This window comes from Simochromis diagramma, unplaced genomic scaffold (assembly GCF_900408965.1).
Source record: "Simochromis diagramma unplaced genomic scaffold, fSimDia1.1 OVJJ01000798.1, whole genome shotgun sequence".
Lineage (NCBI taxonomy): Eukaryota > Metazoa > Chordata > Actinopteri > Cichliformes > Cichlidae > Simochromis > Simochromis diagramma.
In genome coordinates this window covers 854608-881648 of record NW_024386736.1, presented here as the reverse complement: position 1 = coordinate 881648, position 27041 = coordinate 854608, and the positions used below count along the sequence as shown (strand labels likewise).

General features: G+C 41.0%; 1 protein-coding gene across 4 annotated transcripts; it reads right to left on the bottom strand.

The window, feature by feature from the left end:
• Positions 1 to 1756: 1756 nt before the first annotated feature.
• LOC120743280 (axin-1-like) lies at positions 1757 to 25825 on the bottom strand. 4 transcript variants are annotated; one of them, XM_040046970.1, is made up of 15 exons: positions 25644 to 25825; positions 21299 to 21434; positions 20605 to 20770; positions 17352 to 18033; positions 15630 to 15823; positions 15267 to 15422; positions 13949 to 14083; positions 13728 to 13824; positions 10417 to 10554; positions 8536 to 8926; positions 7615 to 7792; positions 6774 to 6950; positions 5449 to 5745; positions 5202 to 5351; positions 1757 to 5117 (listed from the first exon to the last, which is right to left on the bottom strand). In XM_040046970.1, the coding sequence occupies exons 4-15, from the start codon at positions 17961 to 17963 to the stop codon at positions 4991 to 4993; spliced, it is 2652 nt and encodes an 883-aa protein (XP_039902904.1). In that variant the 5' UTR covers positions 17964 to 18033; positions 20605 to 20770; positions 21299 to 21434; positions 25644 to 25825; the 3' UTR covers positions 1757 to 4990. The 4 variants fall into 4 exon arrangements, with proteins under 4 accessions (XP_039902904.1, XP_039902956.1, XP_039903022.1 ...); XM_040047022.1 differs by lacking the exon at positions 25644 to 25825 and having other exon boundaries at positions 21299 to 21443; XM_040047088.1 differs by lacking the exons at positions 20605 to 20770; positions 21299 to 21434; positions 25644 to 25825 and adding an exon at positions 18967 to 19252 and having other exon boundaries at positions 6774 to 6947.
• Between the last annotated feature and the right edge of the window lie 1216 nt (positions 25826 to 27041).

The window sequence follows — 27041 nt, the reverse complement described above, 5'->3', positions numbered from 1 at the left end:
AAGTTATATACATTTACACCCACATCCCCTGATGGAACAAGTATTGATACTGGAGACATGTATGATTATTGAAATCATGCTAAATTACATTTTCTTAGATAGTGTTTCAATTAGTTAAGCTAAATAAGTGCCTGTAGACATTGCCAAGCTAAGGATCAATATTTGCTTTTAGGAGGACATTTTATATATCATACACTAGTGAACAAAGCTATAACTGATATAAAGACATTCAATTCTTGGCTTAAAATAAATCAGGTCCGACTTTATTAATTAGAGCTGTTTAACCTCCTAAGACCCGAACTCTTCCACAGCATGCATTTTTAATTTTTCTTTGATATTTGGGCATATTGGGTGGGGCCCAGCGAATGTAAAAACAAAGAATTACCAGATTTATTTTTTTACCCAATTTTTGTTTCTAAGAAAAATAAGAGCCACAAATGAGGGTATTCGTTTAAAATTTCAATAGAACGGTCGCAGTATAATGTCCTTCTAAGTGGATATCAGGCCCTTGTAGAGCAAAATTGAGTACTTGGGTCTAAATAACCAAAAATGTGATGTCCACATATGTGGACGCCAGGTCCGAGGAGGTTAACTTCTCATTAACACAAATACAGTGTCTAATTAGCCAATCACATGGCAGAAACTTAGTGCATGCAGACATGTCAAGATGACCTGCTGAAGTTCAAACTGAGCATCAGAACAAGGAAGAAAGGTGATTTAATGATCTGAAAAAGAAGAAAATATCCAGAAGAAAAGCATCTCTGAATGTGGAACACAGCGAACCTTGAAGCAGATGGGTTAAAGCAGCAGAAGACCACACTGGTCCTGTCAGCTGAGGCTTACAATTTGCCCATTCCCACCAAAGTGGGGCGTTTGAAATACCAAAGGAGTTTGAAAAATGTTGTCTAGTCTGATGAGTCTCAGTTTCAGCTGCAAGATTTGGGTAGTGATGTCAGAATTTGGTATAAACAACATGACAGCACAGATCCAAACTTCCTTGTATCAGTAAGGCAGGCTGCTAGTGGTGGAGTAATAGTGTGGGGAAATGCCACAGCTTACCTGAGTATTGTTGATGACCATGTTCATCCCTTTATGGATAGCGCACCATGTCGCAAAGCTCAAATCATCTCAAACATCTCACATGACAGTGAGTTCACTGTACTCAAATGATATCCACAGTCACCAGATGTCAGCCCAACCTCTGGGACATCACATCACGAATGTGCAGCAACTGTGTGATGCTATCATGTAAATATGGACCAAAATCTCTGAGCAATGTTTCCAGAAACTTGTTGAATCTGTGCCATGAAGTATTAAGACAGTTAAAAGGTAAAAGGGGTCCACACTAATAGTAGTAAGGTATATCTATTGCAGAAGCTAGCAAGTGTACGTACATGCAGCCCTTATACAGAGTCTATATATATACACACACACACACACACACACACACACACACACACACACACACACACACACACACACACACACGTGTAAATATGCTGTATGTATACTCAAAATACTGATTTCATTTCACAATAAATTTATCTAATGAAGTGGCTCATGAGTGTATGTGTGATTGTTAAAGGCTGCCTGAATATTTTAGTGTTTTTCATCACCAGCTACAGCTATCACATAAATGCAGAAGCCAAACAAACTCCAAACTGCAGTGGTGTACAAGTGCAATGCATCTGAAAGTTAAGACTTTTAGTTTAAGGCAAAAAGAGAAAGCCATATAAAATACATTTAACCTCAAAAATAAAGTTGATGAATTTATTCAACATCTTTATTATGAAGTACCCTTTTAAAAGAAATGTACAAGTGGAACCAGCACAGTGACATCTTGGCGTTGGAAAAAAACAAAACAGAAAACACCATGGACATGTGGTGCAGGTCGGAAGACACGTATGAAATGATAATGTACATATTTACAGCAGAGGGTTGATCAGAACAGAAGTGAGAAATAGCATGACTGCAGCTAAAAATACAAATGGGACTGAGTGATGATTAAAACTAATAATAAAAAGCATGGATTGGTTTCAATAAACACATTTTTGAAAGGTTAAAGGCACTGTGTTTCACACAAATCAACAACGCAACAGATGCAGTTATTTGTTCTTGTCCATCAAATCATAAATCACAAGAAACAACTCAATGTAGTCATTCAACTGTCCCTGGGTGCTCTTTCTAATAAAACAGATGCAAAATATATCAGAGGGCCAAAAGCAGTTTGCACATAAACATTAAACCAAAATAGACAGTTCAATTCATCTGGAAACATTCCTTAAAGAACATGCTCGCTGATTATTAAAATTACATTTTTTTCTTATAAACAAATACATTTCTAAATTTTTTATTTCATACTGAAGGCATAATGGGTTGGAGTAAGGACAAACACATTTTCTGATCCTATGCTCCTCTTGCTGGGGCAAACCCAGGATGATTTCTATTTGACATTAATGCAACACATTCAATTAACAATCAGCATCGAGGACACAAAACAATCAGGTGAACAGATCAATAGTGAACCTGTGCTCAAGTAGCTGACATGATCGATCCTTCGAGGATATGGTGGACAAAAGTAAAAAAAAATAAAATAACTTTTTTTTTTAAAAAATTCATAAAGTTACATTCGGCTTACGTAGCTGGTGTGCCCTCAGTGCAACGTTTGCACTGCGCTTTATATTCTGACCTCAAGGCTTTACCGCGTTATGGTACAAACACAAGCAGGTTAAAAGACTAGCTTGACATGTTGAAAAATTCACTCTGCTGTTTTCATAACAAAAAAGTGACCAAATGTGTAACACTCCTCGTGTCTATACAGTAAACATGAAGCTATAGGCAATTAGCTGAGCTTAGAATAGAAGACATCTCGCCTGGCTCTGTCTACATTTCGCAGTCTGCCTCCCAGCACATTTCAGCGTTTCCTAATCAGCATGCATCTATAACCTGAGCTGAAGGCCTTACAATCATTACGATCTTACAATCTTACTCCGACCTCAAATCTGTTTTTCCCCACCCGCAAAAGCGAGTAGTTATTAGACGGCTCATCAGGCTCTAGGCAATCGTGATAGGTCCTCTGAATCATCAATTTATATGTAATAATCTAGCAATCCACAGATCAACCAAATATCAATACTGGCATATTTTGAATCATCTACCATGTCACCAATTTTGTGCTGAGCTAGTGTGATAAAAATCTGAAAAACCTTTAAACAGTTTAGAATGACAAAAACAAAATAAATAAATAAACAAAAACTAACAATCAGCTATCAACCAAACTATTTTAAACATCACCACTGGTGCCACCCTTCTTATAAACCAATGAACAACAAATAACTGATAATTAAATTAAATTAACTTGTAGTTGAAACTCACGTAGTTTAACTCACGTAAGAGCCAGGGTAGGTCCAATCTTTTTAGTAAACTATAAACTAACAACTGCTGGCTTTAGCTTTGCATTTACCGCTTAGATATATGAGCTGTATTAACTTATCACAGTATTCCTGGTGAAAATTTCTAATGTCAAACTATTAATTTAATTTGGAGAAAGGAAAACAAAAAACAAACAAAACAAACAACCCTGCAGTTTTTAAACTCAGTGTTCCTCTACAAAGTTTAAAGATTTAGGAGGAAATACTACATTCCCTCACAGTTATGTCAAATAACACACATTAGATAGCAGTGGACTGCACATACATGTGTATGTAGGCGAAGGGGGCTCACACTACACTCTTTGGCTGAGTTCCGGTGTACACGACGGACACTTAACGCTTCAGAATAAGCACTGTAGATAGTAATGGCACTGGCCAGGCAGGCAGGCAGGCAGGCAGGCAGGCAGGCACCAGACTGAGCTTGGAGTTCTGTGCGCAGGCTTGTGATATAGCAGAAGACTTCTAAAGTTACACAAGGGGACAGTGTGACCGTTTTAAAAAAAAATAAATTATATATTGTGGTCTTTTTTGAAGGTAATAAAAAAAAAAAATCCTATATTTAAAAATCCTGCCGCAGTAGAACACGACTGCACACTCAAAGGTAAACAGTACAGAGCTGAGGTGCAGTGATGTGGTATACTGGGAAGAAACAAACAAATCGGCTGCCCTGAAATGACTAATGAACTAGCTTCAAAACATACACAATAATACAACATTAAGTCTGAGATATGACGAAATTAAGCTGCAATAATAAGTAATAGTACCTGCCTTGTACATACACGATTCAAATAAAATGAAAACAAGTAGCTAGAATACTTGTCTTATTAAAAATACGGTAAACAAGTTATGCAGAGAACTGTTATCTGAACAAGGTGATGTGAGAGATCACTACGTGACTTCTAGGAATTGAGGGTGAGCAGGTTTCTCTGTTCTGAGGCTATGAAGTCAACGAGAGGCAGGCTAAATGTTCCACTCCCCAAAAATCTTCTGTCACCAGCTGATGAGGAACAGAGACAGCAAAAGGCAGCTAGACTCCCGAGAGGAACAAAACTGCTTCCTTTACCGTCCTGAGCACCGATTGAAGAGTTTCCGTGGTAATGTAGCAGCATCGTAATGGTCTGCGGAGGACGGGCTCCTCCAGAGCAGAAGTGGAAGACTACTTTAAACCTCTCTCCTTCAGCAGTCCCCTCACCCTTTTCCCATCCATTGCAGTAGAAGTGGAAGACTGGTCAGACATACCTGAACAGCTCTCCTTGATCGTCCACAGTGGAGACAGGACAGGTGAAATAATTTATGTTCTTCTACTACCCGCTGTATCATCTGACTGAGCTTTTTTGCTTTATGTGGGTTTGGATCCAGGCGTTGATGCTCCGTAAAATTAACCGCCTCCTTAACGCTTGAGCTTCGACTATGCAGCGCAATCTCCATTCGGTCGCACGTTACTCCTTCCGCCTTTCTACTTCCCGTTGTTCGTTTTCTGGCAGGTGAATTTCAATCCCACCTGAATGTTTTCTTCCTCTTTTTCATGCCATCTGATTTGTTTTCATGTTCCCAAAATTTCAGTCAACCTTCTCCACCTTCCCAACGATCTTCTCCTCGAAGATAGGCAAGATTGCGTCATCGTCACGAACCTCCTCGAACACCACACCACAGTCAAACTCGTCGCTCACTTTCTTGAAATAGAACCTAAACACAAGGACAAGTGTAAGAGCACATCTTTAACATTCCCACACACACTTATGGCTTTTTAAAACCTGTCTATGTATTTACCTGTAGTGGCCCTTTTTGGTAAGCAGCTCCTTGAACTGGCCCAAAGTCACTACACGGCCTTTAACAGATGTTCGATATGGAATTGGTTCTCCACAAAAGTAGTAAGCCACTGTCATGTTCTCGCACATTTGACGCTTTCCAGACTTGTGCCTGAGACAGAAAAAATACACGTAAACACACAACATAAAGAATAAACATTAATAATAATAACAATAACCGAGTACACAGAATTTGGCCTGACACCTACCTAGGCTTGACCTGTTGTAGTGCAGCCCTCCTCCTCTCCTCCTCCAGCCTCCGTCTAGCCTCCTCCAGCTGGGTGAGGGGGTTGGGAGCTGGGTTGGGGGGCATAGCTGGGTCCTGGATGAAGGGATGAGAAGGCTGGACTTGGGTGGATGATGAGCCGGGGATAGCGGTGGACACTGAAGAAGGGTTACGTAGTTGAGCAGAGACCCAGGGGTGCACAGCTCCAGGCCGCTCCACTGAAGCTGGACGTGGCGATTCGCTGCTGGTTCCTGTCCTCCTTGAGCTACTGGTGCTCCCTCTGAAAAAACAAGAGAATTGCCTGCATTAAAATGGGCACAGGAACTAGAGCCTCACAATATGAGACTATGCTAAGCATAGTCTTATTGATCGCTATATCAAGAACCACTGAAATTCTGGTTCTTGATATAGCAAGTATGCGTTACTCAGGACAAACATTTAAAACCTGAAGAAGAATAACCCCCAACATAAGCAGAAATGATTTGTTCGATGTATCCACGTGCTCCCCTGTGAGATTCTCCCTCCCCGATGCTGCCTAAATAATATCACTTTACTCTCATTTATTAGTAGGCTCCAAATTCCATTCATTTGCAGTAAACGTTAAATATTTCTAAGATATGTATGTCTCTCTGATCCTGTTTGAGGGGAATGGGCATCTGCCACATGGTGTTGTACACAAAAACTCATTTTTTAGCATCACTGGGGAAGAGAATTAAACTCTCACAAATAAAGTTATACTTCACTTGCGTTGTTACTGACAACATGTGCAACAAGTTCCTTCCATGTTAGAGCAGAACACGGGCAATCTGTAACACACCTAATGCTGGAGGGCGGCCTTGCTGTTAATCTTGTTGGCACAGGTCTGTTATATATGCCAGCTGACTAGTGCCCGCACACACAGTTATGTGGTCATGGGTTAATAATAAAGAGTAATCATTAGCCAGGTTATTGCTTAGCTGTGGGCACAATCGCAGATTCCATTTGCCGTTATCAAAGTGTCATCTATAAGGTCACAGAGACATTCACTTTGCTAAGAGCAGAGTCTGCTTTTACTTTGATCCTCTGCTTTAAATGGCGACCAACAACACAAAGTGTTCTTCTTTTTTGCCAAGTAAAATATCAATGCCAAACCACTGCCAAATAAAAAAAAAAAATTTTCAATACACTATATCTGATGAGAAAGAAAGCACATCACCTGTATTCCTAATTTAATTTTTGATTTAATTTAATTTCATTATTTGATCTTAAGAATTTTAAAAATTTCAACAACTATAAATTACTGTCAGCTTTAAATATAAAACGACTCACCCATGGGAACTCTTTCTCTGTCTGTCTCCATCCATCATCCATTGCAGGATCTTCTGGTTTCTCTCCAAATCCTCCATTGGTACCTGTGCCTCCAGGCCACGCCCACTCTCGTCACCTTTCCCCGATGCCTCTGATGTCTTCTTACAACCTCGCCGTGATAGTGTGCTGCCTTTACTACTGCAGAACAAACAGGTAACAAAAGAAAAAAAAAACAGTTGGAGTCATCCGATTACCTAACAGTATAGACAAGATAAGATACTTTACTGCCACTAGGGCACTACCAGGATACGGACTTGTCCTTAATAATAGTATAATACATTAAAGTAATACAAATGTATGCAAAGTTCTGGAGCCTATCCCAGGGTGCACCTGTCACAGGACAAACACACAGAGACACCTATGGGCAATTGAGGTTCATCAATTAACCTAATCCCACTAACTGCAAGTCTTTGGGTTGTGGGAGAGAACCCATGCAAACATGGGGAGAACATGCAAGCTCCACACAGAAAGATCCCGGCCTGATGACGGAATTGAAGTCAGGACCTTCTTGCTGTGAGCCAATCATGCTCAGTGGGAATATGGCTGTACGGTAAAAGCTGTTCAGGAATTGTCTAGTTTTGAATTTTTCATGAATCTGTATCTCTTAGCAGACGGTAAAAGTTCAAAAACATTTTAGGCAGGATGGAAAGGGTTTTTGAGTTGTATGCAAGCAGCAAAGAGATGAAGATGTCACTCAAAGCTGGTAGGTGGAAGTTAGTGACGCCTTGTGCAGTTTGTACAATCCTCTGCAAAGCTGTTCCCCTTCCATACAACTTCCTATAGACCAAGTGCACACGCTTACCTATAACCCATCCCCTCGTGTGTGCTGGCTCCAGCTCCGTCAGCATAGTTTCGACTTCTCCCGGCATACTGATTGGCTGACTCTCCATTCCACAGGAAGTTGGGCTGAGACCTACTACCCGTTTCCTCTGGCCCATCCCTTCCTCTGTGGTGGTACAACGGCTTGTGGTGATGCATACCTGAGATGGAAATCAGTAAAGTAAATGGAAACTCACAGCACTGACATCTGTGCTATTTCACCTGAAGAGCCAGTTATGGCTTGCCATTAAAAAAAAAAAAATTGTAACAGGATGCACTAATTAGTCCAAGCATATTATAGTTCCTTCCTGTGTTGTAAAGGCACATTAAAAATCTCAAGACTCCATCTTCACATTAACTCAATATAATGAGCACGAATTAAGCCTACTCTGTTATACCAACATCAATATTAAACAGAGCAACAACAGCACATTATTCCACAGCAACACAAACACTTGAGCAGAATAACAACTATTTCTTGCTACTTGAGGTTACATTTGCCAAAAACTACAGTGTACAGTAGGTGTGGGGAATACGGTCTCCAAAAAAACCAAACCAAAACACTCTTAAAAAGACAGGGACACAGGATATGAACCAGGTATAATGTTGAAGTATCAGCATTAACTTCTAATGCACAGTTCCGCAAATAAATAAAATAATTTTTAATGTTTGTAGAAATAATTTACCCAAAGTTGTGTAATGTAAGAAAAAGTCTGCACTTTTTCTAAATGTGTTTGTAGAACTGGAGAGGACATGTAACTGTGTCCGTTGGAGAGTTGCTTTAGCGACATGTGGTATTGGGGGTATTATGGGGCAGAGCTTAACACAGAGAGTAACCTGGGCCCACATTTAGATCGTGGAAATCGTGCTCGACCATTTCTCCCTCCCCTTCACAGCCTCTTACCTTTGACTCCAGCAGCAGGCAGACTGTGACCTGCACCTCTGTGTGCAGGGTAGTGAGGCGGCCCGATTCCCCCGTCAGGTGAACGCGATGATTTGGGAGGAGTGTGCCGACCCCCTCCTGCTAAGGTGCTGTTGTTTGCCCCTGGCGACTGGCAGCCTGGCGTCCTCATCACCCGCTGTACATGCTCATCCAAAATAGATTCTGGGTCGTCGTCATGGGGATCGTCTATGGGGACCAGGCCTCCGTAAGTGGCGACTGTTGCCGTGTTAGCAGTTGTCTCGGAATAACGGGCACCATAAAGAGGTGGAAACGATGAGGGGACGGGTAGAGACATGCTATGAGAAGACATTGAGGTTGTCATGGAGACGTCAGCATCATCCCCCTCTTCTTCCTGTTAAGAACAGAAAATATATTTAGTTTTTCAATTTTAAAACTGGGTTGTACATCAATACAGAAGACAATGATTAAGGTGATGGAGGCTAATAAATGTGTTTCTTTTTTTGCCTAGCCTTTCTGCCTGTGTATTACAAGCCGGATGGCTTCGTGGCAGTAACCTGACACCTAAGGAAAAAAAAGTAAATTTAAAAAAAAAAAGAATTGGGCAAACTTTATCTAAAAATGCTGTTGTGCCAGTTCACCTGATATCAACTCACTTAGAATCACCAATAATTAAACTATCGATATATAATCCCAGAGTGATTATCTCTTCTCTTGATGGCATAGTCTCTCTTCTCACCAGCAGCAATGAGTCTATACAGAAGTTATCACTGTTAAAGTGGAATGCTAGAGCCAGATTAACTGAGTGTAATATTAAATTCCCACCGTGGCTGGTCGCAAGAAACCGGAATAGCAAGTTTTTCTGGCAAGAATCTTGTTTGTCACTTGTTACAACAATGTGTTGCTGCTTAATAGGGCTGCACGATTTTGCATAAAATGAGAATCACGATTCTCTCACGATTTTCTTTTCTAATATAAATATTTATTGCACTTATTAACTGCACATCCACTTCGTAACCGTTGAGACTGAACATAAAAACAATTTCGTCTCCACCGTTGCTCGACACTGCGTGTATACAGCAGGTAGTGCAACATTTGAAAAATAGTTGCGGGACGGCACTGTGTAGCGTTTGTCTAGGGTGTTGATCATTTTCCTAAATCCCTCGTTTTGCACAGTGTTGATGGGAGCCATATCTTTGGTCAGGTGATAAGTAATAGCCTCCGTGATTTCTTTGTGCCTGCGGGAGTTCGACGGGTATGGGGAGGCGCTGTATAAGGTTCCTGTTATTGATGTTTGGGTGGTTGACCGGGACGGATTTTCTCCTGTCACTTTCTTGGCCTTTACAGCTTCGTCATCTCTCACGTGCTCTCCGTTGTTTTTTCCCTGCCAGCTGACTTCTGTATCACGTGGTATAAGCCTCCGCCCTTGTCATTTGTTGAGCAGGAAGAGTGAGCGCTTGTTTTCATGCATATTATGTCCGGGATCAAAATGCGGTACAATCGTCATCTTTTTTTTTTTTTTTTTTAAATCGTTGTCATTTGGAAATGAGATCGCACATAAGTATAAATTGAGATCGCGATTTTCTAACGATTAATTGTGCAGCCCTACTGCTTCATACAACTCTACCCGACTGCAAGAGAGTAGAATCAATCGCTAAACTGTTCACAGGCATTTCTGCATATATGGCATAATGCATTGTCTAAATTTCTACTGTGTAAATCTCCTTGTAGATGAGAAGCTAGCTGTGAGTCTGGAATAGAAGTGACAGAGCTGCATAGGCAGGCTGACTAAAATGGAAACAACTCTTTCTTTCACTTACAAAGTTTTAATTTCGAAGAATTAAAATCACATTGCAGGGTGCATATATATGATCGTGTACTCACCAGCCGTACTCTCTTCAGCCTCTCTTCAAGTCTTTCCTGAGCCTCTCGCTCTCTGAGCACCGTCTCCAGCCTGCTGATGAGCTCCGCTGCAAACCTCTCAGGCTCTACGTGGATGTCCTTTGGCATTCGATACGTGCGCTGTGTATTGACACAAGTAGAAATTATTACATACTACACATGGGTGCATATGTCTGCTGCCATAATTTAAATGGCAAACTTATAAACTAATATGCATTTAACACATTCAAATGGGAAAACTTAACTTGTGCAAACAATCAATGTTAGCAATGTGTGACAGTTATGGTAATTCCTTCTCAACTACTTGCAGATAAATACTGCCTTAAGACCACCTCACATTATGAGCTAAATCTGCCTGCTGTGTATAGTTTGTACCATTACATCTACTCCTCCTACTTCTTCAAACCCAGAATTTAGGAATATGTAAATATGTTTTATTCCAAAGTTTTAACTGGTATCAATCAGATGCCTCTCAGATGTCACTTCCGAGTGTCTGTATATCAAGTGCTTTTAGTTTTTAATGGGGCTGGTGATTTCAGTGTCCAAGTTGATCCTGAACTTTTAAAAATCCAGTGCCAACTTTTAAATAAGTTGCTGAACTTTAGCTGTACTCGTTTTGACCAACATGCTGGTAGTGCACCAGGACCTCAGCTTTGCATGGGATGCAGCACCTTTACTTCCAGTTTAAACTGTGGAATGTGCACACAAGTCACTTCACTGACACCAAAAAACACACAGCACTAGGGCTGCCACGATTAGTTGACTAGTCACGATTACGTCGACTATCAAAATCGTCGACGACTGATTTAATAGTCGATGTGTCGTTTGAAGCTTTGTAAGATCACAAAAGACGCAGGAATAAGTAGTAGGATTTAAGAGTGTAATAACGGACTGAAACAGAAGATGGCAGCACTGCATGTACAAGGATGCCAGCTGCCGTTAAACCCCGAAGAAGAAGCTCTGTCCCAGAATTCATAGCGCAGCCCAGCTCAGTTTCCAACAATGGCGGCAGCTAGTTAGTTTTAATATTACTCTTTCTGGGTCACAAAATAAATGTTTAACATATTTTCAGTCGAGAATGTCGCTGTGTAAACCTCAAATATCTGCTCAGTTTATCAAGACACCACATATTTTCAAAAGCGCTCCGACATTTTCGGAGACGTCTGTTACCCACCAGCTCGATAGCTAGCCGGGGACAAGGCTCACTAGAGCCGGTGAGAACACCGGACTCCCGGCAAATCGTTTTCAAACCCACCGCCGTCTTTCGCTACTCAGGTTAAACATGATATATGAGTCACTTAGATAACTTAAAATGTTATTGTTTGGCTTTTTTCAGTATTTTATTTGTTCCTGAGTAAATCGGTTTGACTGAGATTAAAGTTATAGTTTTTACACAGCTGAATAAACGTCAAGCAGACAACTGATTATCAGAAGTGTGAGATGCTCCAGAATTTACTCCAGTGTCCTGTTATATTTTAGATAGCAAGGAGTTTATTAAACTTCACCGAGACAATCTGCAAATTTCATTAAAATTTAATAAACTATCCTCTTGTCTTTATTTTTAGTTAGCACATACCTTAAACACTTAAAGCTGTAAGCTAATGATAGTTCTATAAGAGCACATGCATGCTGGTGCAATAAGCTGTACGTTTTACGTCCAATGGATGCATGAGCTGATTAGTCGACTAATCACAAAAATAATCGGTGACTAGTCGACTATCAAAATAATCGTTTGTGGCAGCCCTACACAGCACCTCTGGCAGGGATTCAACACAGTAGCAGGCTACAAGCCCACCGATCAGACATGCTGTAATGACCTCGCACTGCCAGATAACTTCAATACACCAACAACAAAGGGCTCCCGTCGTCACCTGCCAAACAGATCATGTTCTGAAGGAATGTGTAGAACAACTGAAAGATGTTTTCACAAGGACATTTTCAACATCTTCCTCAGACAAAAATAACATTCCCACTTGTCTAAACGGCACCACTATAATTTTGTACCCAAGAAATCTGACCCAGCTTGTTTGAATGACTACCACCCTCTAGCCCTCACCCCAAGAAATGTGAAATGCTTTGAAAGGCTTGTCTTGCAACATAATAAGTCACATCTCCCTTTTAACCCCTAGAATTTGCATACAGAGAAAACCAGCCTACAAAAGATGCCATTATATCCACCCTGCACCACCTCAGTCTGACTCACCTGCAATACAGAAAGTCATACGCATCCTACTGATTCAAGTCAACTTTTTATACTATCTTGCCACAGCAGCTTGTGGAGAAGCTGAACCTGCTCCGTGTGGGACCTGGTACCTAGAACTGGATCTTGGGCTTTCTTACACAGAGATGGCAGATGGCCAGAAAAGGAAGAAAACAACACAATATGCTGAATACAAGATCGCTTTAAAGGGTGTGTATTCAGCCCATTATTGTTCAAGATGTGGATACATGACTGCTCTGCTAGTTTTAACACCAACCACACCAAAAGGTTTGCTAAGGTAGGCCTCATTGCCAATCAACATGACTCAGCACACAGAGGGGAGTTGACAGCCTGACAACCTTAACCTCAACACAGGGAAAAACATCAACAATGAGATAATTGCTGACTTCTCGACAATCAGTTTCACCTTCCACTGATTGTTGGTTCTGTGGTAGAAACAAAAGCATGTAATTTCTGCCGATATGCCAAACTGATGACATCACTTCCAGTTACTACACCACCACAGCCTTAATCAAAAAAGGCCTAGCAGCACCCTCCGCCTCCTCCATGCTGCCAACTCCCTTCAGACATTTACAACCAGTGCAGTCTGGGCATTGCCAACGTCCCCACTCATCCTTCTCACAGCCTGTCGCAGTATTCGCTCAAGGACCACACACACACACACACACACACACACACACACTTATGAAACAGCTTTTCAACCCACATCGATCACAATGCTGAACCAGAACAACAAGAAGGGCCTTACTTAACATATTTATTTACTTGTGCATCACTTATTTATTATCGTCATGATATTTTGCACTGAGCAGGATGCCAAGCCCAAGTTGCTCTCCAATGCATCGATCCGTGTATGAATGATACACTGAAAGCACTTAAACATAAAAAAAGTATGAAAAATACGAACGGGTGTGAATTTAGCAAAGATTACAAAGTTGTATTGTCACATAAAAGCCTAATAGTGTGCAGAAAAACTTTAAAACTGCATTCCAGTGTCAAATTCTGCACATATTTCACTGTGCATGCAGCAATACAAGAACTGATATTGCAGCGAATTGCTGTTTGTACTCACAGGTATATGAGGTAGGGGCACACGTCCGTTGGCTTTGGCACTTTCATGCATCTCTTTACGATGCTGTTTCCAATATCTGTATGGAGGAATACCATCTCTACACAAACACAGAGGGGAGAAAAAAAAGATGAACAAAAATCAATTACAGATCTGTAACATTTTTACAAAACTCAAAAGTGTAGTATTGTCCGAGGTGCAGCAGGCTGTCTGTGAGTACTTACACACTGCTGTCGGTCAGTGACATTGTGTCTGCATCGCTCGACATGCTCTGCTGCTCACTGTCATTGGCACTGGTTGCTGGAGCCCGCGCATAACCCATGTTTGCGTAGTATGGGTTTATCGGCTCTCTCCATGGCCTGAAGAAGAATTGAGACATCGTGATTCATGTGAAGGAGCCATGTTAAATTTTCAGGGGTTCTTACAAAACATTCGCACCAGTTTTTTTTTTTGCCTTAGTCATGTCTGATATGATGCTTGTGAATTGTGCTAAAAAAAAAAAGTGTTAAAGGCTTCAAAATTGTGAATTCAAAAGTGTGAAGCATCCCGATTAAATACACAAAATGGAAAAAAAGGCTCAGAAAGTTTGGCTGCACACTAAATTTGCTCTTCTCAAGAAAGACTTGTGTTCATGATTTCGCAATAAGACAAAATGCCACCTACTCTTGATATAAGTGGGTGTGCTGCAAAGATTCCCCGAAAAGAGCTATTTGCAATCTTGAAAGGGTTACAAAGAAGCTAACAGAAAAAAGTCTCAGCCTTGCCACATGAATATTTCCACTATAAGAATATCAACAGGTATTACATATTATTACTTATTATAATGAAAAATATTATAGATGTATTTTGGCAATGTTTGTAAATGACAAACTCTAATTACCAAAACATTACTCTTGCATAATACTAGGTCATCTACACCGCTATACACGAAACAAGAAACACCCACCGTTTCCCACGGGACATGATAGGGCATGTGATTATGTACGCGCACATGCATGTATGCAAGTGAAAGGAGGGGCACTCAAGCATTTTAAAAATGAATAAACATAACATAACATAACCCAACCCAAACAAACATAACCTGATATCTACTTAGTAAGAACATATACAGAAACAATCAACAGCCTCTCCACAAAGTTCCTCCTCAAACAGATCAATTCTGAGTCCACTCTCTTAGACTGCAGCTGGTCCCTGCTGTGTTGGTCCCTGTTCTGTTCTGCAAGTCTCAGAGAGCTCAGCCCAGTAGCATCAGCTCTCCGCCTGCTGTGGGTTCTACTTAGAGCTGAATCTAGGGCTTGCATCAGATCTCCAGAGAACCAAATACAAACATAACCAGCTGCAGTCCAAGTCTGTCCAACTGCAGGACAAGGGAAACACTAGACGCAAAGGATCGAAGCTGACTGGTTAGCACAGAACGTTCAGATCTAGACTATGTTTTTTTTTTTTTAAATTGACATCGCATGGAAGTTTCAATAAATGTTTAGATATTATTTATATTATGACTGCAAAACAGCAGGCGTATACACACACACACACACACACCTGTACTCCCTGCTGTCCTGCCTCCTCCTACTGGCTGAGGCTCTCTGTGGTGCCGTCTGCATCAGCAGGGTCTGAGTCAACCTGCAAGCTGGTGTGTCTCCACAGTCGTCCTCATCTTTCTCTTCCTCCACTTCCCTCACTCCTCCTCCTCCACACCTAAGACCACATTTATGTTATTAAAAAAAGTCAGATGAATTATATTACTTTTAAATATTTAGACAAATGAATTTCAGCTTCAAAACTTTGTTAGAGCTGTTCTGATCAGCTGAGACAGATCAGTGAAGTTTACAGTTAAATCCTATGCAATGCATCAGAATTGAAATGTGGTATAACACAAAGTCTCAGGTTCCTTTCTCTTCTCACCTCCACTCCTCATCCTCAGCGAGTGTAGGCAAATACCCAGAAACAGGCTTGGCTGGTCCTGATGAAGGGCTCTGATCACTGGGGTTTGGCTTTGGGCTTTCTCCCCCTGTCCGTGTGTACTCCAGGTACAGATCTGACTTAAGGAACAAAGGGTAGGTGTTCTCCTCGATTATGGTCTGGATCTCTGTCTGAGCCTGGAACACACAAAGACCAAGTTGGTACAATAAAAATGAAGACATTATTTCTCACCTCTCACTAAGTTCACTGTGACACAGTGCTCCCAGACTGAAAGGCTTTGCCCTTTCAAACTATATATTTCATGCCAAATGAATACTCATTACAGACCAACAAAATTACACAGGATATACCAGCATTTATGTTAGAGACTACACAGCTAGGCTAACACCTATTCCAGACTGAAAAAGCAATGTGTGTCAAACCACATGCAAGCAATAAACCTGAAAGGGTCAAAGTGCATCCCTCGATGTGGCTTGGCACAAGTCAAGTTGGTTTGAATTCTAGTTGAACAGTACACAGCTTTGGATTTTATTACTTTGATGACTTGCGGAGAAACAGCAACGGAAATAAAATCAAACGTAAGTCTGTGGAACAGCTATAAAGAAAGCTAATTGAAACAAGCTTCATTTGGTCCATCACAGTAATACCCATGCATTCTTACTCAACATAACATTATTAAGTATACTCTATGAGACTCAAGTCTTTAAGACTGGTGATAGAAGTCTCATAGAGTATACATGTGGTCTCAACATTAAGAAGATAAAAATGAGCAGTCATCTACGCAAAACTGAAAGTGTTCAGGGTTAAAGAGGGCAGAGAGGAGCAGATGATCCTTTGGTGTGGTTTGCTCATTAAGGCAGAAACAAAGCACAAGGAAACACAAATCTGTAGTTTAACAAAACAGCGACAAGTGTGTGACTTCTCTTGCTCTTTTACTTTTCCTGCCAGGATGAATGCCCCCTGTCAACCACAGGAACACTGTCAGAAGATCAGAAACTGATTGAGGTACTCAGGAAGTATAGCTGCACTTACACCGTGGGAACCTGGGTAAGCTTATAGTTTGAGTCACTGTTCCCTCCCCCTAAATAAAACCCTCAAGTCAATAAAGCAGAACTGAACGGCCCTGACAAATCTAACACGTTTCAAGACAGCAAAAGCTCCTTGTTCTGAGATTGTTTTAAATATTCAGTGGAAATGAATACATGCAAGAACAAACTCTGTGAATTATAAATATGCTACTTTCCATGTTTTTAAATAAAGATACTCGCTACAAAATCTGATCTGTATAAGGGCTGGTTAAATAGATATGGCTTTAAGTTCCTTAAATCTGGGAGTAAATATTGACACTAAAATTATAACGACTTGACAGGAATAGACCTAGTGCAGTGAGAAGAGCGAAAAACATAAGTTCCCAGCACCAGTCAACTGAAAGCACAGCCATATGAAAGCCATTGTCTGATTTTTTTTTTCATCATGAACCATCTTGCCAACATCCACAATTCAGTTTCAGTTTCCTAACCTGTCGGCCTGCAACACTGCTTAGCATTGGCACCTTAATGGCTACAGTTTCCATTCCTTAGCCAAATCTGGCCATTTAAACAAACAAAATAATAGCTGTCAGGAATGAATAACAGTATCTACTAGACTGTTCTCTTCAACCTGACTGGCATCCTGTTAAATATTACAATATAAAATTCTAATAACCTGTTCAAAAATGGCTGCGTCTGGATGCGGCTTTCCCACGCAGTCTCTGATGAAGCTCTTGGTGGCAGCTTTGATCTGCCTGGAGACGATCCCATTCCCATCTACAATATACTTTCTGTAGATAGCCTTGGCCAGCTTTGCCCTCTTGTCCTGGCTGGTCTTCCTGAACCCAGAGCAGGCAAACCAGAAGTCGAGAAGGTCTGCACACCCTTCCTGGCACAGGAAGGTTCTGAACAGCTGGGTGCCTTCCCTGTCGTCCAGGAGGGAGTGAAGTGACTCGGCCCACTTCAGGTAAGGAGGGGTTGGTGAAGCAGAGCCCTCAGGTTCATAGCCCAAGTCCAAGTCAGGGCGACGTGGGGTCGCAGACGAGGAGGAGGGTGTATAACTTGACGGGTCCCCCATTTTAGACGACAGGGGATAGCCTGCGGTTTGGGAAAGGGTGTTTGGACGGGTGCTGACTGACTGGACTGGGGTGTCCACGTCTGAGCCCTCCTCACCAGGAACTGGGGGCCGCGGCGCATCCTCTGTAAAGTGGGTAGGGGCACTCATGGAGGCCACAACTCCACCCCCGCCCCTGTACCCGATCCCATGCAATTCTCTGACAACGCTCATGTCTCTGATTGCACAAGGCAGAGGTCAGATATTCCCCTTTAGCAATGACTTGGCTGGCAAACAATTCACCCTGCAATGGAAACAAGAAAAGCAGTTAGATGTAGCAGTGGAAGGTGATGACTCAAATACAAATATTATTGCTAAGGTGAGAATGATGACTTGAGTCACACCTCATCACTGAACTGTGTCACCCCACTAATACACACACAGTATGTATATATTTAGAGTGCGAGAGATCACTGAGTAATAACATTAGATAATGAGCAGACACACGAAGCATGATACTAACAGTATGAGACTCGTGAGAATAGTCATAGAAACTGAAAATACAGCTAGTTTGTTAACTTGGCATCTAAACTTACTAGCAAATACACCTCAGTTTAAATAATCTCGTATTTCTCCAACTAAATCTCCAGTTAAACGATGACGAACTCAACGCGCTTTACTTGAGTATCCAAGCTTAAGTTCACCAACAAGTTTATTTCGCCTGTGTAGCAGCTAGCTTTAGCGCTAACTCCTGTCAAATCACACGCTCGGTATTTCTGGACACTGTTTTGCAAATAACCAACTAATGCTAACAAGCTAAAATGGCTAGCTAGCCTTGTAGCAATGCCACCACCAATGCCAGGGCTTTGAAGTGAGAATCTCATTCATCTTGGCCTGCAAAGACGGTGGGGGATGGGCACCGAAACAAACTCCACATAACACGGGCCTCCGTGCAAAAAAAAAAGGAAAAAAAAGGAAAAAAAACTTCAGCACTAGAGGAAACTATAAACATACTCGTAAAGAGCACATTTGTACAGAAGCAACGCAAACTTTCTTGTTGTTTAACCCCAACAAATCTAGTCGCATAAGATCAAACAAAACAAGAAAGCGAGGGCACGTTTCTGACTCTGCTGGCTGCAGCGCCAGCTAGCTTGATGTGTTAGCTAGTTTTGATTAGCTGGCTAGCTTAGCTAGGTCCGTTAACGTCCCGTGTTTTCCACAAAAGTTTACGTCCTACCGTCTCTGAAAGCCCGTTCCCCGTAATCCGCTGCATTGGGGATACTGGCGCGAACAGTGTACTCCAAAACGCAGCATATGGATAGCTTTTGAGATTAAATATTAACGAAAATAACCCGTCGTCTTGCCCTTAACTCCCCATGGTGGCTGCTTTCAGAGCAATAATACAGAGCGAGTACGTGAGTGCACGCCGACTGTAAGCGGAGCGTAGTACGTTTCTAGAAATGCGCCGGATAGAAACGCCAAACACACGAAAAAATACCCGAGATTCTTTAATCTTATCCACGATAAATGCAGCGATACGTGAACGTTATTATAAGTGTCCAGCGTGCATAATTTCCAAATAGTTACAAGACTACAAGAAATGTAAAAGTATTTACTATGCAAGGCAAAACTGACTGATGCAGCATTTTGATTCTGCAGCAATGTAGAGCTAATTCAAATTGTTTTATGGGATATTTACTGAAAATGTGTTTGTTTCAAAACCAAAGTATGACCGCCAAGTCAATGTAGTAAAGTACAACTAGACTCCAACAGCATTTATGGAAAAAGGAAAATGTGCAAACTGCACAAGGTTTAAATATCCAAGTAAATTTAACCTATTTTAGAAACGCACCTAAATCCTGCAATTTAGCAAAGAGAAATTAGGTTCTTCTTACTTCTGATATTTTAATGACTTTGCACTTAGAAGGCAGGCCATATGGTAGTGTAGAATAGTGTAGTGTAACAACACTATTCAAAGGCTTACTTTGAATGTTGCCAGCAACCAGTTACAACTGGAGCTTTTCTGACAATGCTCAACCATTCTCTGATGCATTAGTGTATGTATGTTTTTGAATTATGTATTATTACTATGAAATGTATGTTAGCGCAGGCCCTTAACTGCTATTATTACCATTTTATGAACCTACTTAGTTGCAGGTAACAGTGCAGACATATCATCAAGAAACATGCAAAAGTATCACAGGAAAAAAAATCCATCTGGAACCATAAGTGTAGTATTATTACAGATTATATGATTATATTATTATTGCAATGGCGACTTTGTGTAGAATGATTGTATGTAGGTAGCTATAAAAATAGTGAAAATCTTTTTACTCTTCTGAAGTAAAAAGTTGATACTACTGCTTCTCAACACAATGAGAAAGACATGTTAAAAAAGTAAGCTTGAAGTATTTATTTATGTATTCATTAGTTTATTTGTTAATTTTCACCACTGTGGGTACATTAAATGAGTTATGAAGAAGAGTTTGTACTTCGTGTCGGTTCTATATGTCTCCGTTCTATGTCAAGGTAACCAAAAAAAGTGCATAACGGCGCCCCCATCGGCAAGAACGAGCAATTTCACAATATCTCTAAATGAATGGAAGTGTAATTCAAACGGTAGCCTTTTAATAGACTCCAATAAAAAAGTTATTCACGATAAGCCGACTGCACCGTACACTGTCACGCACATTTAAAAAAATGTGGATGAAAAAGAAAAAACAAACAAATAAATAAATGAGCCAGAATCCCCAAACAGCACCAGGGCACCACAATAGATCAGGTAGGCTACGGCTCACTTTGCTCCAGGCAATCTGTGAGTCTAAAGGTGAGACAGTTTTTGAGCAACGCGCGATGACAAAACAAGGCGACTCACCTCTAATGCGTCTTTGCGTCTGAACAGGTGTTCAGTCCGAAGAGCCCATCTCTGCCGGCTCAGTGACTCACAGGACAGAGGGAGCACGCTGCTGCCGCCACCTGAGCATGTCACTCCTCTCCGCCGGGCTGTCAGTCATGCAGGAGCACCGAGCTCCCACCGGCTGCTGGAGGGACGGAGAGAGAGGGAGACAGAGAGAGAGAAAGAAGGGTGTGTGGGTGTGTGTGTGTGTGTGTGGGGGGGGGGGGACTACAGTTATCAGGCTGAATCAATATTTCCAAAGGCTCGTGGGAAAAAAAGAACACCTGAGCGTGGCCTTATTAAATGTTATTCCACAGATGTGTTGCAAATATCTGATATGAGCCATGTGTTACTGCGTGATGTAAATTTGCCTTACACGTGGATTAACCTGTCATGTGTCTTAGTAAGTAACAGGACTAAAGAAATTACTGCACACACTGCCAAATTTTTAATTTCTATAATCAGCAAGAATGATTTCAATTCACAGCACTCCTTGTCTTTGACAACAGCAAAAACAAGAGAAAATACACTAATGCAAATGTCCATTAACAAATTGTTTTTGGTATGAATTTGAATCAGAAAATGAAAATAGCCCATGCCAGTAAAATCAGAAGAAGCAGCATTTACTCTCTTTGGAGATAATAAAACCAAACCAAGGATGCATGGAGCTTACTATGCCTCCTGAGGGGCCGTCAGGCCAGCTGTCCCATGTGAAGGAGAGCAGGGTCCGGTGGCTCAGGTGAGGTCCAGACACCTGTCCTCATCTCTGCCCACTCCTCGATGCACTGCTTCTTCATAACAACTCGAAGCTGGGAAATAATAACAATAATCATCATCACCCTCATCCTTCCTGTTAAAAGGGAGTTTGTCCTTCCCACTATTGCCAAGTTCTTGGTAATAAGTGGTTTACTGATTGTTGGGGGTTTTCTCTGTATTATTGTAGGGGCTTTACCTTACAATATAAAGCATCTCGAGGGGACTGTTGCTGTGATTGATGCAGTATAAATAAAGTGAATTGAATTATTATTTTTATTATTTCATATGAGATTCAAAAATAAATTGTAACCCTCTTGTATATCTGGTTCTTTTATTTGATCATGTATATTTGAGCAGAACAATATAACACTATAGTTTTCAACCCTTATGACATGACGTTGGTAAAAAGCTTTTACCAGTCACATGAATTAACCGTGTGCAACTAAACACAACAGATCCCTCAATTTCATGTTAACTTACTACTACATGTGAAAATCCTGCTGTGTAAATGCTCCACTTATGTCATAAGAGCTGATACTTCTTAAATGTAACTCTCTTAATATTGGATACAGCCTACATGTTGCGTTCAAAGGCTAATAAAAAAAATCATATTTCTAGACTAACCCAACACAATAAACGCCTCCGTTTATTTCAACATATCCAGAACAAAATTATTTTCTTCATCTTGATTTTCATTTCTGTACATGTTCACTGTACCATTGTAATACATTTACATTTCAAAGATATTATTATTATTTTGTTAGCATTGTTTAATTTTGTCCGCCCTTTCGACGAGTGCAGTTGAATCCAACAAAAGCACGGTGAAATTTCCAGCACTTTAACTTTAAAACTCTATTTGGCATGCGCCATTTAAAACCATGTAATCGTCTCTAAACAGATAATCTCTGTGAAATTGTCAGAGAAGGCTTTCAGAGGACAGTAATGAAGATGGGCGGCAAGGTTTAGCGAATGGCAGTGTGTTTGATTGGCAGACTTTACAGCCAAGGCAAACACACTTCATTATGGAAATGTATGCACATTATTTTGGCCTATATCATCAACAGTCAACACACATACACTCATTGCACCTGCAAATACAGGTTCTTGTGGTAACAGGCTGGTGTTGTCAGGGCTGCTGTGGTGCCCCCGGAGACAATGAGGGGAGAGGGAAGAAGACAAAGAGAGAATACTGACGAAGATGAACTTGACCTTTATGATGTCTTGGTGAGGAGGGGTTGGGGGCATGTTGGTACTTATGAATCTATAATGAATCTGAACTATGTATGTGTGTGAGTATTGCTGGTCTGTACTCTAAGCTGAAGAAAGGTCATCACACAAGGGGACCACTAATACACCTGGTGCTATCTATCTATCTATCTATCTATCTATCTATCTATCTATCTATCTATCTATCTATCTATCGCTTGAGATTGTAAAACATACTTTTCCATCCTAATACATTTTTCTTGACTAACTCATCGTAACTCATCAGAGCGAAAATAATGTTGCATGACATTATGACATTTAGCACACAGTAAACGTAAGTTACTTAACAATAACTTGTAATTAATAATAATAATAACTTAGATTTGTATAGCGCCTATCAAGAAACCCAAGGACGCTTTATATATATATATAAGTTAAAAAAGGCTAGAAGTAGAATACTGCAGTAACTGTAATAAAATCGTATTGTATTGACTGACGGCTGAGTTGCCTAGGGTGAAGACGTGGATATACCAATAACCACGTCTTGGTATTTGACAGATAGGATTGGCTCCAGCACCCCTGCAACACTCAGTTGGATAACCTGCTACGAAAATGAATGGATTTAATAGTTATATGATCATTAGTTGTGTTTAGACTTGAGTTTTTGTGGCTTTGGAGTGTAGTTTTCAGAGTTTATGTGATTGTATGTTAAGATTTAGCTAGCAATGGGCTACCGTCACCAAAACTCCATGAGGTGTACAGGGAAATCAGAACCAATCTACTTGTTTGTTCAAGAAGGTCAAGCAACTGAATTCAGGAAACAGAGGAAAAGACATGCAGATTGAGACAGTGTTCAGTGTAAGGAATAGTGCATTTATAGATACAGATCCATAGTACTTGATTGCTTTCCTTATCAGTTTCAGTTTTAGAATTTTAAAGACTTGGATGGTAGGAAGTGACATTCAGAGAATGAATATTCCTGCACACCTATATGCTCCACATCATTTGACATTTATGCAATACGACAATGTAACACATTTTTACTCATAGACAACATATATGTTTGTTAAACATTAAGCACATTGTGCCTCATTTATTCCTGTTATATATCTTGTTTTATTGGCTTTACTGACTTTTTTATTGCATTATCAGCAGAGCAGCTGTAACTAATAAAACTGACAAAGACGCCTTTCAACTCAGTGCGCCAGAATGCCTGAACTCTGGAATCAAAGAAGGTAAATGGTATTCAACAATTATTAAACGTATTACCTGTGCTGTGCTTTTACTCCTCTGATGTGTCAAAATATCTTCTGGGAAAAGCTTTCAGTAGATCATGTTTGAAGTGAAGTCATTTTTATTCATAAAGTCCAATATCCCGGATCACAGCCCTTTACACTCTCTGTCGTCAGATGCCAGACTGGGTTAAGGAAAACTCATCCACCAAAATTCAAACAAACCTACCGTATGTTTTGGCTAACAAGAATCAAATAATGTGTTCTGCTGCACCTGTTGCCACTGGACTAATTCAGATGAATAACGTGATTGATACATGGATGATCAATAATCGACTGGTCACCCTTGCTAGCTTTTCTCAATTTCAGTAAAAACACAGTCACCTTTTCATAAGCTGAAGTGAAGTGAAGACGAGAGTAGATCATTAATTCCTAAATTGAGGCAACCCTCTTAGACTACTGAGACGGAGCTTTTTGTCAGTGAGCCGCTCCAGCTCAGGGGTCCCTTTGTTCCAGCTGCCACAGCAGATTTGGGCGTCTGTACGGAGGCCTGTCAGAAACAGGCTTATCTCTTGGGGGCCTCCCAGCACAAAGACCCATTTAGATGCTCAGAGAAAGTGAAATCTTCATTATATACCCCTTAAAAGAAAAACACACCCCTGCTCTTTAGGAAAATTAATTGGAGACAAGTATTTTATTCGGGTGAAATAAGAGCTCCAAAACAAAGTATAAGGCTGAGCTTGTACAGTGGGCCCTTTTATTATGTTTGATATGTAGTAGTGAGTGGGATAGCGTCAACGTTTCAGGCAACTTTGCAGTGAGAATTGGCGATTACATTAGTCACAAACATTGCCACAGAGCTATGAAGGACAGCTAGCGCTGAAGATTAAGTTCATCACCCTCCTACTTAAACACTTCCCTCTGTTTTCATTTTTTTCTTTCAATCCTCAAAGTTACACAAGCCAACCAAAACAATATGTGAACTACAGAAAGCACAGTATCAACACTCTCCCATCTATATCTATCTCTCTATCATTTATCCACCTATCCATCAATCCACCTATCCATCCATCTGCTGGCCTTTCCCAGCCATGCCTGTAGTGAGAGTGTCAGTATATCTGCCATGGCGTCCCGCTGATGTGTATTGTGATGGGGCTGAATACTCCAGCAACCAATATGGCCCGCACCAATACTGGATTAGCCACAGTGGATTAGCTCGCTGCCCTCCTGCTGCTTATTCAAATATTGTTTCACGTATTGTCATCATTGGGGCTGAGCTCTGGCCCAGTAGCCTGCAAGCTACAGAATATTTTCAAAGAAACCCTACTTTTCCCTACAAAAGCGTCTGATTTCAGCGAATGTGGGATCTGGACCACTGAGGGTCGGGGGAAATTGTTGAGGGGTTCGGAGAGCATCCGCAGCCTTAGAACAGGCAGGGGGAAAAAGGGATGGAAAGATGATGGAAAAGCAAAAACCCAACTAGGCCAAAAACAGGCATGAAAGCGTGCCTTGATCTTTGATACATGGTGTTCTTCTTTTTTTTCTCCTCTCTCCCTTTCTTTCACCCTCACACATACACTTGGGAGTCAAGGCAATTGATGTGCTGCCTTTGATGGCAAAGAGAGGCCTATATTAACGGCCAAAAAGACCATGATGAAAGGGCTGAGGAAAAAGAAGCAAAATGGGTAGAAAATGTGTTATTAGAAAGAATGGCAACTCATGATGAATACTTGGGATGAAGTGATGGTAACCAGACATCGGGGTCTTGAGGGTTTGATGATTTAACGGCAGCGGAGGAAAGGCTAAGGTAGACGGAAGGCTTACCGTGCTAGCCCCGCGGTAGTGATGGCTGAGGTTGGCTTGGTGGTTCCAGTGTGTCATGCTGATGGTCGTCCTGTTAGAATAAGGGACGTGAATACACCTGCTGCATTGCCCGAGTTCATCGCAGTGATTCCGAGGTTTGGACGCCAGTGGACGTCCCATTGCAGAAGCAGTCGCCATCTTTGTCCCGTTGTTGTCTTGGATATGCTCTCCTGCGTCTTCATCCCTCCCTCTTTCCTTTGATCATGCCTCCCTCCCTTGCTGTCTGCCGTATGACATCATCACGCAGCGGTATCGACAAGCATCAAAGAACCTCTGGGCAGGACGGGGTGTAAATATGGAGCATAAAGAGTGCTGTAACCCCCCCTGCTCCTAGCATCCACTCCTCTTCTCTCACTGCAGATGGGTGGTTTATTAGGCCGATACAAAACTATAAGCACACACCCACACCACCCATTTCTCAGACGGGTGTATCCCAAGGCCCCCTGCTGTGCTTGCAGCGTTTGATGATGCGTCTAGCTTAATTCGATCCCAAAGCTCGCTCCTTTTCTAAGACGTTCATTTCACCCTTCTTATATGTTTTTGCAAGCTGCTGCAACAAAACACAAATGTGTTTTTGGTCAACTTTGTGACTAAATGACAACACTACTCTTCGCGTAGCCACCCCTCCTTCTTCACACTTTGACTCTCATCCCCTGCTCTTTCTCTCTTACCTCTTACAGCTGGTCAGTACCATTTCCAATCCTGTTAAAGTTCTATGTCCTCTCAAGGAGACCTTCTGTCTGTCTGTCATCGGCCCCAAAATCACATATACATGTTTCACTGTCACACTCTCAATCCTCTGTGGCAGCTGGTATCAAACCCAATAAGATCATCCCTTAAAAAAACACACAGAATTAGCAACTGAATGGATTAGATTTGTCCAACATCAATGTACCTGCAAAGAGAATGAAGCAAACCAACGTTTTACTACAGTCAACATATATTTAAAATACAGTGTAATGGATTTACAATTAAACTGCTCTACAAAGGCCGGCAGTAGTAATGTAATTATAGAGATAATAAAGTCAAGAAGAAACAATTAATAGTTTAAAGTTTTCAAAGTGGAAAAGACAGAAAGGCTGCAGTACAATTACTTTATGCGTTCTTAAAAGCTGATTATTTTACCCTAATTTAACCAAACTGAATCACATAAACTACTCTAGTCACTGCTAAAATGGCTTAGCTAGCTTTTAGCCAAGCTAGTTATACAGTTTTTCTACATCAAGACTAAAAATTAATGTTTTGCACTTTTTTCAGTCATAAAGTAAAGTCAACACTTCAGCAGAATAGCATTTTTAACTGTTGAACCTTGTGTCAAAAAGTCCTGTCCAAGCAAAGTTTTAAGCGAATACAGTAAAG

Excerpts from the sequence above, each read along its gene's own strand:
- LOC120743280 (XM_040046970.1), bottom strand. The coding sequence starts at position 17,963 with ATGAGCGTTGTCAGAGAATTGCATGGGATCGGGTACAGGGGCGGGGGT. Across the intron at positions 15,824-17,351 it reads ACGCAGCCATTTTTGAACAG|GCTCAGACAGAGATCCAGAC; the intron begins GTTATTAGAATT and ends TGTGTGTTCCAG. Across the intron at positions 5,746-6,773 it reads CAGAGAAAGAGTTCCCATGG|AGGGAGCACCAGTAGCTCAA; the intron begins GTGAGTCGTTTT and ends TTGTTTTTTCAG.